The sequence below is a fragment of the Saccostrea echinata genome, unplaced genomic scaffold, assembly GCF_033153115.1.
Source record: "Saccostrea echinata isolate AGI-Se365-2 ecotype Australia unplaced genomic scaffold, CSIRO_AGI_Sech_v1 ptg000012l, whole genome shotgun sequence".
Lineage (NCBI taxonomy): Eukaryota > Metazoa > Mollusca > Bivalvia > Ostreida > Ostreidae > Saccostrea > Saccostrea echinata.
Genome location: NW_026889761.1, coordinates 2,455,614 through 2,470,150, shown reverse-complemented (window position 1 = coordinate 2,470,150; position 14,537 = coordinate 2,455,614). Strand labels below are relative to the sequence as shown.

Sequence of the window (14,537 nt, the reverse complement as noted above, 5' to 3'; positions counted from 1 at the left end):
GTATATATCGTGTACATGTATATGTTCTTGATGTACCCCCATGTACCCATATTTTGGTTTGGTTTAATATAACTTAAACTTGAACTTAATTTGACTGTTAAAATCATAGGCTGATGGAAGAATTATATAATCATTGGCGCAGACTACCTGTTATAACGATGGGCTGTTATGCCTCATTTATTCCTTGCAAGGCTGCTGAATCTATAATATATATATATATATATATATATATATATATATATATATATATATATATATATATATATATATATATATATATATATATATATATATATATATATATATATATATATATATATATATTATCCATTTTGATAATATTCGGTCGGTAGCGATATTGCTAGAATTTATTCAAATACAACTGTGTCCAATGCAAGATGAACTCAACCCATATATTAATTTTAAAAAAGTAAAAATTTAACTCTCCAATCTCCATTACATTAGATCAGAAATATTCTGAGAAGATGACTTACTTCACCTAAAAAAAAAATAAAATTTACAAAAAATCTGGATTTAAGGTCTGACATATAATAAGCTTAAGTCGTGTGAGTCCCAAGGAACGTGTAATCTCTTGTTGAACTTCCTTGTTTAGGTCACATATCAGGGGATTTATATTAAAAAAAATAAATTCTGTGAATGAATGCTTAATTTTCGAGGGACGTAAAGAAAACATTGATAAAAGGCATCTATAGGTCTTCCTTTTATAGTATTTAAAAAAAAATAAGAACACAACAAATCTGGTGTGTGGGTACATGTGTTACATTAAAAGTTTAAATCTAAAGTTTAAACTTATCTATAAAAGAAAAAAAGGCCTGTGATGTGCAATATATTTTCAGTTTTTTAAAAGAAATAAATGTAAAATGTAAAACCTAATATTTTAAAGAGAAAAATAAGGTGTTAAACCAATGAAATTCTGCAAATATGTACGTAGATGTCAAATTTTATGATATTTTATTTTTTTTCCTTCTCAAATTTTAATCTTTGCTATACAACAAAATTACTGGTATATGACATATATATTATATACTTAATACAAAACAACCCTACATAATATCCTTACTATAAACAAGAATGGCTTTAAATTTCAATCATACTTAATATGCAAAAGCATCTAAAACACAAGTTCTTAATTGTATAAGAAGAAAGAACAGTTGGGTTATAAATCTAATAGTCTTCTTTAGACATTTTCTGAAGTTTTTTTTTTCAGTCCATAAAATGGTGACCTCTTTTTTGGAATTTTGATTTATTGGTAATTGTTTTAATCTGATCAGGTAGATAATTCCAATCTTTAATTCCATTGTAAAAAAAAAAAAAAAAAAAAAAAAAAAAAAAAAGGTTTCACTGTCCATTTTTTGAACCCTTGGCACAAAAAAATTAAATTTACTTGACCTTTACAATATGTAGAAACATTTCGCTTAAAATTGCTGTACATATAATTTGGACCTTTATTATGAAATACATTGTAGACATGGTTGTGGCGTAATTGAAAAACTCTACTTCTGATATTCAAAAAACCCAATTTTTAAAATTCATTAACACTATGGAATTAATATGGACCCATTGGAAAATTTCCGGATCTGCTCTTGAAATAATGTTATTTTCATGGATATCTTCTCCCTCCTAGCTGCTATCTAGGCTTGTACACACAAGACACTATTAACTTCCTTGTTTAATTATGGCTACTGTATAGATACACTGAACCTGTGGCGGACCCAGGAGACTTATGTCAGAGAGTAAATAAAAATGCGAGTGGTCCACGTGATTTACCGATTTTTTTCTTTTTTTCATTGACTTGAAGTTTGTGAATAAAAAGATGATATATAGAGGTAGGAATAATTTAAAGAGTTGTCTCGCTTTTCTCGTGTCCTTCGCGATAAAGAATCTAATCATCTAAACGTTTGTAAATCTATTCATGAGCACATGAGATTATAAGCTTCTGATACACGTGAATCAATGAAAAAATCTCCACAAGAGGGCGTCGAGGAGAAATACATAGAAAGCAGATCGATTAATGCAGTAACTGTGTCTGCCATCTGAATTTTCTGATGAAGAGTGTCTTGGTAAGATTTTTCTTATTCTGGGTGTTCATTAGCATTAAGTGGTCAATGGAAGATAGTCACACAAGTATTTCCAAATCGAAAGTGGACCAATCTGTCTTGCCACATTTGGTCTGGTCAAGTCAACCTGACGTGATAAGTAAATCGTGAACAAAAGCTGTATGTAAACAGTGTGTAGCGTAGACATGTCCGTGAGGTGGACAGGAAAGGGGAATTTGTGTCAGAGTAAACCAGTTCTGGCGTGCATTTATGTTGCACATCTGTACAGAGGACAGCTGGTGGAGATGTATACAACAAGGGCAATAATAAGTGATATCTACTGGTTAAGAATCTCTGGGGTTTACTGGAGTTTACAAAATTGGACAATAGAATGAAAAATAATGTTGTTATGACACCGATGTATGTTGTGTCAGAAGAAAAACTACTTGTTCAGCACATTCACCAGCTGTTTAGCCAAGGTGTTGTCCTGCTTTTAAATCTGCACCCAGGGCTTTCACACCAGTTTTTGGGACTGGGGCCGGGGCCGTGGAAATTGGGAAAATTAGCGACCTTTTGAGGAAATGTGGGAAAATCATAACTAGACAATATCCATTAAATTCATTATATATTGAGTTTCTGGTGGTTGTTATCAACTAAATTTCTGTTTTGTAATATAGAGAAATGTGAATAAGAAGTTTAGGAACTACATATTTTACTACATGTTCTTTAATATTTGGGGAAGTGACCAATTGGGAAAATTAAAACATTAAATTGGGAAAAAAGGTTCCTTTTTTGAATTGGGAATGGGGCCTTTAAACGGCCCCAATTATAGAGAATCGAGATCCCTGGCACCAATGTTTGCAGAAGCCCATACACTTTCCCACAGCCAAAATGTACGATCTTCTCCCATTCTGGCTGTGGTTGAATGAGAAGAGAATATTTCGCAGCTCATTAAAATATTGACCAATGCGAGTAAAGCATAGTTGGATATGAACTTTGATGCGACCTTTCAATGCCCAATCGCAGTATACGAAACATTTCTTGTATACTGTTGATGTCAGTTGTTGATTTGAATTGCGATGGAAACAAATATTGTCATTGGCTGAACATGACGTCACAACATAGAGGCATAAATATTCAAGATTACGACACTTTTTGAAATCAAGCAGCCACGGGTAGGAGAGAGCTATATGCGGACTCCGGACCGTGGCTTGAGACGATGACACTTTCCATGATTGGACAAAGTGTGACAATGATCAAGAGAGAGCTTTGTACCATACAAGGAAAAAAAAAATTTTTTTTTTTTTTTTGTTTATATGCTGGGGATTCTTTTTCTTTTTGGAAGAAGGGGGGGGGGGTAGAATTAATTTGTACATAACAAGCAGTAGAAGAATCATAATAAACAAAAGAATTTGTAATGATTTAATTACTGATAATATTTCTATTGCAAAGAACATATTGTTAGCTACTAATAAATCTAAACAATCATTTGAAAAATAAGTTATGGATAATAGGAATTTATGATGTCAATATTTATAAATGAATAGTACACATAATTTTTTTTTTAATTTGTTACATTTTGCAAGAAATTCATTGATTTATGAGAAAATGGGTGAATTTCTTTATTAACTCTGACCTATTGGTAAGATTTAAGCACATATAATCTTAAAATTAGACATTCTGATAACACAACCTGATGTTTACTTATTAGATGACTGGATTGATATGGTCATGTAAATTCTGTTGATTCAGAATAGAGGGGGTGCCGGTGGGGATGGGGGCTTAAACATCCGATAAAGAGAACAAATTCTTTATCAATTTACAAGATGTATCAGCTGTATATACAATGAGAATTTTCTACCGACTTTGTCTTGGGTTGGACCAGTTTATAATAGTGCATTTCACATGGAAGAAGTTAAGATGATGTAGAAATCAATTTCTTTCTGAAGGATATCTCTGTCTTTTTTTGAATCAGATGCTTTAGGTCTTTGTAGTGTATTTCTTACTATTGTGCAGCATATTTTCTCCTGACTGGAAACCTGAGCCACATGAAAATATACTGGGTAACAAGTAATGTAGATAGATAGTCCTGTGGGGTCTTCCTTTACGAACCAGGTCATCTGAAGATCTCTGAGAATGTTATTATTCACAAGGTTTCAGAATGAGTTCTATTAAAGTCAGGGGGTTGACAAATACCAATGTGCAAAGCCAGGGCCTAGTGAATTTTACTGCGTTTAGGGGTGGGGAAGTGAATTTTTATTAACCATGGGCAAGTGACTTTCTTCATGAAAAAAGTCTTAGTTTTACAACTGGACATGAGAACTTGTCATGATGTTTTGTCTACCTACATTTTGTAATTTATAGTTAACTTTATGGTGGGACGAGTAAAATAAAATAAGGTAGGGCAAGTGAATTTTGACCATTATGTGCACTTACCCATGGGCAAGTGCTTGAAAATCTATTTGTCAGGCCCTAAAAGTTATAAATTATTTCTACATAACAAATCCATGTCTATTTCAAGGAACTTTGGGTTATTTCTGAGCAACTTTGGCATCAAGATTTTATAAGGTTTTCAGTCCAATTGGAATGCAAAATTTTTGGGAGACCGGGGGATAAATATTTCACATTATTTCTCTTGGTATTGGATGCACTATGACTTGTGTCATCTCTAGTTCATCATTTCTCTTACTTTTAAAAACTTGTCCATGCTATAAGGTAATAAAGTGCTATTTCAATAGTTTTATTTATTTATTTAATCTTTTTTTATTCTAACACTTTTTGCAAACAGCTTTGTCCCTTGTCATATAAAGATCTTGGTCGTACACGGGAACTATCAATTTGTAAGCAGTATCTTCTGTGATGTTTTTAAGGGTGAATTGTCATTGCATGGCGTATCATGTTTTCACCTGATCACAGGTACGGGCTGATACTATACACACTGAGCCAGCAGTGAATAAATTCCATCCCTTCATGAAAATATGTTAAGTTCCAATTTAAAGTTGTATTTTGATATCTAATGTATATCATAAAATGGAGGGCTCTCAACTATGGTCTGCCATTCTACTCACTGTAATTTTTACTGTGGTAAAAATAATTTAAGTCGATCAGTAAAAATAAAAAAAAAATTGAGTAGATTGTCCTTGGAACCAAAGTTGACTTTCTTTTAAAGCTTATAGGCATATATTAAAGAGTTAAGCTGCAGTTGGTGGAAGCTGTTTTTCTGTGCAGAAATTCAAAGATAATTTTAGTTTAATGGTAATGGAGTACAGACCAGTTTAAATATTGAGTGCTCACTGAATGAGGGGAGAATGCTTGAAGTTTTGTAAACAATCACATGAATGTTTAAATCCTCTCTTAACACTAGTGCTTATTGTTACACAGACTAGTACTGTACTTATAGTGTTTGATAACATTGTGTATGTCCTGTGTGCCTTTGGATAGCAAGTGTAGCAAGGTAACATATCTATGTGTTTACTACGGAGTGGACACAGCTATTTTATCATACTGCATGGCCTGTAGAGCGTGGGAGAGCACATGGCTAGGTGATTCTTCAGTGTAAAGTTTGACCAGAGACATTGTCCTCTGTACAAGTGCTTGATCTACTCAGCTTTCAGTGTTGGGTCAAATCGTACCAGGTTCTCTGATTTTTTATCGCTATGGAGAATGGATTCCATGTGCTATAGGACTGGTAGGTCAAAGATTCTTGTTTTCAGATAAGTGTTTTATAATTAGAAGGGAAATAAAGATTTATGATGGGTGAATATTTTATGTGTGTTTGCAGTCTGACCTTTTTTTGTTTTGTATGTCAAGTTGGCCTAGATAAATACTGTACAGTTAAACCTATACCCCCACAGTATGTGCTACAGGTAGCCTCTTTGTCAGCCGGCAATGGGAGCCTTTTAAATTGACAAGAGAATCTGACAGAATCTCCTTATTTATGGCTCATGAGCATTGTAAATGATCATTTGAATGGTATTTTTGACACATTGGTGCATGAAGGAAGTTGATTTAACAAGTTTAGGGTTTTTTAGATAGTAGGTGATGGTAGCATATGGCAGTTATTCTTAATCACATGTTCAGGGATCAGGCATTGCAGGGTTTCTAAGATTAGACTGTGTACTGTTTGGGAATTGCCCATGTGGCTAATGTTGATAGAAAAACCAGGAGGCCCTTCGAGGGGTATAAAATTAAAACATGTTCCTGTATACCTGTAGATGTACATACATAATTAATGTGTAGGGAAATTGCTGAAAAATAATTTCTGACATTGCTTTAGAGGATGCTCTGAATACTAAGTACACTGAGTTAATTTTACCATGAGAAGGATGTTTCATTATTGGTTACAAGTCAGGGTTGTATAGACTGAAGTCCAGAGAGGATAGAAATCTCCCTGTTAACCCAGTAAGATTATCTCCACCATTATAAAGTAGGTGCTTTGGACGTTCAGGTTGCTTGATTTACAAACACTTCACAACTTGCTGTGAAAGCATGACAGCCTATGATTTAGTGTCTGTTTGTATTTTTTTTGTGAACAACCACCTTAACTTCCTCGGGGCTTAAAAATGTCAGTAATTAAGAATGCTAATATTAATGATAGACAACTACCATCTCGTGTTCCCCTGTTTTAATTGACCCTTTGCCTGTAGTGTAGAGATCAATGACAATAAGCGCTGTGACAGAGCTTCTGTACACATCTCTGTGGAAAGCAGAACTTGGAGGTAAAAAAAAAATTCTCCTGGTAATGTTGGAGCTCTAGCTTGGAGAATTCTTGTAACAGAGGGATTTTTGGTGTGTGTCGATCAAGTGTTTACAATCCACACGGCACACATGCTCAATTGGCTCAGTTGCTTCCTATCGTGTAGTCTGCAGATATACCTGGAGGAATTTTTACACATTTTTTAATTCCTCAGCTGTGAACTATGAAGATACACTCATCCATTATTAATTAAACATAACGTTTTGTGTATGCAGGTTCTAGATCATTCAGCTTTGTTGATGTGCGGATCTAGAAACTTTATTTCTCTGATGCATGGATTTGTTGTTCCTGATCAGCTGTGTTCTGTGAGTTGATTCTCTCTCTCTCTTGCTTTTCTGGGAGTTCTCTAGGGAATACTTTCCTTCTGAAATTCGGAATCCAGCACCATATTGATCGATCAGGATCTGTGTTCAGGATCCGTGTTTAGTTGCGGGGGAAGAAGTGATTTGTGTTAATGGACTAGTGTCTGCTACAGAAAGGCCCTATTTCTAGTTTATGAACACGAGTGTTTTCAGTTTAGTTCTTTTCCTTGTTCAAGTGCTGTAACACTGCATCAGTTATGACCATGTTGTATGAGGTATAATTGACTTGTCGTTTTTGTTGATTATCTGCAGGGTGTAATGTAAACATGCACTGCTGTATAGAAAACAGCTTGTTTGTTGTTGTGAAGCTAACAGACTACTTTCTGTTAGAAATGGGAGCATATATTTATCTTTTTTTTTTTTTTTTTTTTTTTTTTTTTTGGATGAAGAGTTGAATTCTGAAAGCACATTCACATATTTTCAGGCACCTAAGCATACATTCGGAAAAAAGTATGATGTAAATTTGATCTACTACTTGTGGAGATGAACTGGAATGCTATACATTTTAAATCAATTGAAATGTGTGAATGTATAAGATGAGATAGTATTTTGTGTGTGTGTGTGTGTGCTACATGACACATATTTTTATGACATATAAAAGCCATTATCAGCCTACATTAATGGTGTTAGTAAATCTGTAGCATTGATTTTTACTTCTGTTCACAAACTGTTGTCTCCAATGAATGAAACTGATGTACAGCTTGTGTCCTTGAGTGATAGGATTGTTTAATGAATGATAGAAAATTCCTGAAGGGGAAATGGACTTCATTTTTAGAGGATTTGGGAAAGGAGGAGGAGGTGGGGAGAGTTGGGAGGGGGGAGGGGGGAGACAAAGGACTTGTTACTGAATAGATCAGTCAGGGAATGGAAAGTGATTTGTCATTTGAGGAAGAAGGGGGGGGGGGGGGCAGATGTGACAACATAAACTGCATATTTATTTACTGTTGTTAGTGTCAATACATTTTACCATACATGTAAGTTGTCTTCCTTCCTATAGTAAAACAATGCATCACTGTAATCTGTTGTCCGAGCACCTTTCACTAAAGTTAATTGTTGCTGGATAAAGCTCAGGTCAGGGTCAGTTAATACAGTCCCTATTTTTGTTTGACTAAAATTGCTAAAGAATTTATATATGTTTTGGATCTGTCTGTCTTTCCTTGTAACCTTAAGTTTGCTCAAAACTTCCATGTTTTGTTAGAGTAAAATAGAGACTTATTTAGCATGTTTAGCAGAGTTTAGCTTACATGTATGTCCAGAAGGTTTGTAATGACTCTAAACTAATGCCATAAGGTCAAGTTTGTATAGATTCAGAGTGTGACATTCTGGGTCATTACTCGATCTTTAAGAAATTCAGAATCTCAATGATGACAGTAGGTTGTGATCAGGGGATGTGTCCATTCCCTTCCCAAGGTCATCTGGATTAAATCTATTCCAGAACTCTTCAATAAAGAGACATCAGAAGCTCATACTTGGCAATAAGATGTGATGTACCTTGACTCTGAATTTGTGTCATTTGGAAATTGTTAACAAAGTCAAATATTTTCCTATTTTGACAGAATGATGCTTCGTGTTTCACAAAGTCATCTTGTGTTTTCTGTGTTTTAGGTGTGTGTTGACTAGGTTACACAGAATCAGCAGTTGGACACAGACTGTGTGGTAAGTAAATCGTGTCTTTATTTCATTAGTCTTTGCCTTAAGATGAGTACCACACATGAAGGTGTCAAAGCATAGCAAGGGCATAATGAATACGTGTGTAATAAAAGGTGACTTGTAAGGCCAGGTAGAGGTTTTATTGGATCAGTTTGAGGTTTCTTTTTGATTTGTATAAAAATTGAAGTGAAAAGTTGGATAGTCTTAACCACAGGACATGAAGGAATTCACCTGAACGGAATCAGATTTCACCTCTAATTATAAACCACAGCTGAATGGATTCTCTAGTGACTTGGGAGGATTAGATTAAATACTATCTGTTCTGTAGAGCAGGAAAAATGAAGATTCTACAGAGTAAATAAAGGGGAGGCAGAAAGGGGGGCTGTGGGTGTGTCCCTCTATATAAAATGGAGTCCTTTGACAAAGAGATTGGACTGAGTAAGAAGCTTGGTGGTGCTGTGCCTGACAGAGTGAGAGGAAGCCACATGGTGCTGTGCCTGACAGAGTGAGGATCAGAAGCCACATGGTGCTGTGCCTGACAGAGTGAGGATCAGAAGCCACGTGGTGCTGTGCCTAACAGTGAGAGGAAGCCGCATGGTCATCAGTGATGACAGAGTGAGAATCAGAAGCCACGTGGTGCTGTGCCTGACAGTGTGAGAATCAGAAGCCACGTGGTGCTGTGCCTGACAGTGTGAGAGGAAGCCACGTGGTGCTGTACCTGACAGTGTGAGAGGAAGCCATGTGATGCTGTGCCTGACAGTGTGAGAGGAAGCCACATGGTCCTCAGTGATGACAGAGTGAGGATCAGAAGCCACGTGGTGCTGTGTCTGACAGAGTGAGAGGAAGCCACTTGGTCAGGGATTTTTTTAGGGTCTCTCCGGGGCCGAAATTCGGCCCCATTCCCAATGCTGAAAAGTGTATGTTTTTCCCAAAATTATACCTAAAAATTCCCAATATGAAAAAAAAGTATTAAGTTGTAAATTATTAAAATAAAATAATGACAAAAAGGTGTTTATGTTCTCCATGTGCGATGTACGAGCCATCCGAGGAGTTCTGAGAAGTTATTCGGAGTACTACGGATGTTTGTATGCGTACTTTTTAAAGCGGGATCGATGTTTAAAAATTAAAGTCGGGATCGTTATTTAATAAATAATCGTGGATCACTCTCCAGTTTGCCTAGTACGGTAATTTTTAGGCAGGCTGGGTTGAATCGCTCTTATTCTTATAAATTGGTCAAACAATACCGATTAACCCATCATCTGGAACAAACCCACTCTCAGATTTTATCTTAAAGAACTTCTTACAGAAAGGTAAAAAAGATGACAACGTATAAATATGTTCATTTACAATGTTATCATACCCTGCGGCTTTGCCATTTTTAAGCTTCTGAACTTCAACAGCAGCTAGTATTATTTCATATCACTAAAGCTGGTTTAAGCCAGCTTCATACTATAAAAAATAAGAAAAATGATTAAATATTTGACTTTTGCTTCTTTTTTCCTATTTATTTGTATGAAGATATTTTTCCCAATTTCAACCAAATATCGCTATTTTTCCCAATCTTGAGGGCCCCGGCCCCTGGAATCAAAGGGTAAAAAAATCTCTGATGGTCCTCATTGATGACAGAGTGAGAGGAAGCCACGTGGTCCTCATTGATGACAGAGTGAGAGGAAGCCACGTGGTCCTCATTGATGACAGAGTGAGAGGAAGCCACGTGGTCCTCATTGATGACAGAGTGAGAGGAAGCCACGTGGTCCTCATTGATGACAGAGTGAGGATCAGAAGAACATGGTGCTGTGTCTGACAGAATGAGAGGAAGCCACATGGTGCTGTGCCTGACAGAATGAGAGGAAGCCACATGGTGCTGTGCCTGACAGAATGAGAGGAAGCCACATGGTGCTGTGCCTGACAGAATGAGAGGAAGCCACGTGGTTCTGTGCCTGACAGAATGAGAGGAAGCCACATGGTGCTGTGCCTGACAGAATGAGAGGAAGCCACGTGGTTCTGTGCTTGACAGATTGAGAGGAAGCCACATGGTGCTGTGCCTGACAGAATGAGAGGAAGCCCCATGGTCCTCAATGATGACAGAGTGAGAATCAGGAGCCTTGCAGCAAACATTTCCTTGATTATTCACCTGTGTTCTGCTGATCCCCTCTGGAATGATTGATTTCTGTGGTCCATTAATATTGATATCTTCTTGATCTTTTACCATGATAGTAATGTTCAGCACCTTGAAATGAAAGATGGAAAAAATCATGATGCTTATATGCTTTTGGCTTGAAGTTGTCTAGTATGTATGTTCATGTACAGTGACTATTGTCGACTAGAAATTAAACGGAGGTTACTCCAGTGTTTGATTGTCAGTCAGAAAATGTCACCAAAATGTTGCAGGAATTGGTGAAAAGTTTAGGAAAAATGAACTGTAGGATAATGAAAAAATGATTTTTGAGTTGACTCTGAGCATTATTGAGTTGTGCATAGGGATTTATTACAAAGAGAAAGTATTCGGTTTGGATTGGTTAAAGACTTTAATGAAGATAATTAAGAGAGTTTGGATGGGATTAGTTACAGTAGAAAGTATTCTGTATAATAATTATGTTGAAATTGGTATGAGGGAGAGAGAGGTCCCTGTCGTACTGTGTAGGAATCAAACAGAGAGAAAGTATTGATCATCCTCTCATTCAGTCAGTCTATTTATATCCACAGGAAAATGAGTCTTCATTATTAAAAGGTCAAGGTCAGGCCAGCTTGATACAAAGAAGGAAAAGGTATTAGATTCTGCTCTTGTGAAGTATATCCATGTGGTGCTCTTAGGGAGCAAACAATATACATGTATAGCTAATCTCCACCAGTACCAGACTCATGTGTCATTGATTAGTCTCAGCCTTTCCCCATAGGAATAGCATCCTCATGTAAAGTATTTTGTTTGTTTTTGAAATATATATTCTATTCATTAATTCTACTTGTAAACCCACCCACTTTACTGGTATTGAAATTTCCTTATTTTAGAGTGATCTGATTTTCCGGTATATTGTTACCACTTATCCATCACTAGGGCACCACAACCATAACTTTAAAACCGCTACAAGAATTATGGGAAGTTAAATATTTAATATGGCTGATTTTATGCCTGTCCATCAGGTAATTAGGTGGGGACATTTAATGACTACTGTCAAAGCAGGAACATTGCTTCAGTTATTTCCCTCCTGACCAGTGGTGGATCTGGTTTGTTCCCATTTAGTGGTGTGGTGTAATTAGTGGGATTGAAATCTATTTTTATGCACTTTATTTATAATAATATAATTCTGATCATAAGTCTTGTTCTGTAGAATTCTTCATAGTAAAACTGTCTAGTACTGTAATCTCTCTGGGTGCTCTAGATTGATTCCCCATTGTTACGTACAGTACAGGTATTTATGACTTCAGATTAAATATTTATAAGCATTTATCAGTAGTACGCTGTTAAGTAATTGTTATGGTGGGGTATAGATTTATATAACCACAATCATTCTGCTATGGCTGACTGCTTGTCTGACCTTTCAACCCCTGTGTATACTTCATGCACCACTTCTCTTCACATTAACCACATAGCAATGATCATAGAATAAAGACACTGATGTATAATTTATATATGCACACAGAGCAGCTACTTGAGATTTTGTTTGTGTACTAGCTGGTCCAGTACGGTCTCAGAAATAAGGTCTGGCAGGATCATACAAAGCTTATAAAATACTGGAAGATATGTCAAGATTTATTCATTCATATACAGTGTATTAGTACATGTATAATATTAAACTGTATATAATTCAAGACTTTTAACTTAGTAAGTAGAGATATGGTTTTTGATAAGGATTGTTATGTATAATGTACATTCTAATGGTAGATAAATCTGTATCAAGATTTTATCTGTCCTGGTTAGTTTGAGTCTGCTGTGTTGTTTGGCGGGTGGTCTGGTAGTTTAATGCAACCCAAAAAAATTATCATGAAAGAAAGGTTGAATACTCAAGTTAAATATATAGGCCCATCAAAATACTCTGTCAGATAGTGTGTGTTGGGGGGGATTCCCTTTTAGAGAGGATCAGTAACAAACAGATCTATTTATAGCCTAGCTGGTCTCTGAGTGGAAGAGGTTACTCTCTAAATCTGTGACAATCATCATCATCATCATCCACTTCATTTTTCATGGTGTCCTGTACATCTAAAATACTTTGCCAGCTGTTTCAATTTTACAGCAACCTGAAATAGTAGCCTCAGAAATTCTTTTTACAGGAAACCAAAAAAAATTAAGTTGTTGCAAATGCATGTAAAAAAAAATGTTTTCCAGGTAGAAATAGATAGATTTCTAAACTACATGACATATAGGATTTTACAGTGTGGGAAGAATATTGAAAACCTTGAAAATATGGGAGGTCCCCCCTCCAGTTATCTCTAACATATCTAATGATATATTCTCTGTCTTATACTGGGTATACTAAAAACACAATTGCTGATAATATCACACCAGCTGTTCTGAAGGTATTACATGCACTTATTATTTTTTTTTTTTTTTAATTATTCAGGGATTTTTTTTTTTTTTTTGGTAAACTCTTGAAGCATGCATTTCACCAGATAAAGAAAGCAGTGTCATGCTCTTTCCTTCCTCCCCGGGAATGCAGTGCCAGAATCCATCCTCACTCCCCACTCTGAAGAGGCTTCCTGTCAATTTCTGAACAGTCCTATAAGACTAGAGTGTCTTAGCGGTGCCAAAATATTGTATAGTTCTTTTAAAAGTGCATAATAAATTGTATTTGTAGTCATATCTGTTGGTGAGGGCTGGTTCAGTTTCTGGTAAGAAGTCCTGTCATTCACATCATCTGGGAGCTGACTGATATTGATTAAGGAGACGGTATGTCTCTCTTCCAACTCTGTAGATCTGACAGAATATGTCTTCTGTCTCGGTCTCTCACTAGTGGTCAGGATGCTGGGTCAGGTTACCTTTTACTCGCTGTAGAGTTTCAGATTAAAACAAAAGAGAAGTGACAGGTGTTCCTAGTCTACCCCAGGTGTCTTGTCACATGATAATGATACGACATCAAACACTAATCACTGATATATATTGATATTGACCCATTGGGTTTTTTTGTTCCTATAGTAGTTGTATAACAAATATCTATTGGCTTATCCTCGTTATGGGGATCATGTTCCATGAACAAAGCTGTTGTTAGGTATATAGAGACTCATAAACAGATGTATTGATTTTATGAGCAAGGGTGACATGTCAACATCTCTGCTTTTGAGTCATCTTTTGTCTTGTAAATCTGCCTGTGCATGATTAAAATGATAGTAGCATGTCTTAGTCATCTTCTTTTGTTGAATATTTTGTGTGTGTGTAGGGGGGGGGGGGGAGGGATATAATTATTCTGAGGACAGTGTTATATTTTCATTGGTATATTGTTTGTTATAATAGATAATTTTATTGAATGAATTTTTTATTTTTTTCCACAGAAGATGAATCTTGAGGAGTGAAGGAGAACTAACCCAGAATGTTCTCGATACGAATTGTAACGACAGATCACTACCAAGGGTCCCCCATACCAGGACTTGATGTCCAGTATACTGACTTCAGGGCCTCTGTTGTCAAGAAAGTTCCTGTGATTAGAGTGTATGGGTCAACAGCTCAAGGTATGCTCAATCAGGGCCCAGTAAAATACTGGGGTTCATGGCCATCAAGTT

General features: G+C 36.0%; 1 protein-coding gene across 1 annotated transcript in view; it reads left to right on the top strand.

Annotated features, from left to right (window-relative positions):
- The first annotated feature begins 8,778 nt into the window (after nucleotides 1-8,778).
- LOC133185675 (uncharacterized) overlaps nucleotides 8,779-14,537 on the top strand; it is a 36,337-nt gene continuing 30,578 nt past the window's right edge. The window contains exons 1-2 of the mRNA XM_061320982.1: nucleotides 8,779-8,831; nucleotides 14,310-14,486. Of these exons, the coding sequence (XP_061176966.1) occupies nucleotides 14,348-14,486 (139 nt within the window). The 5' untranslated portion in view covers nucleotides 8,779-8,831; nucleotides 14,310-14,347. The remainder of the gene's footprint in view (nucleotides 8,832-14,309; nucleotides 14,487-14,537) is intronic.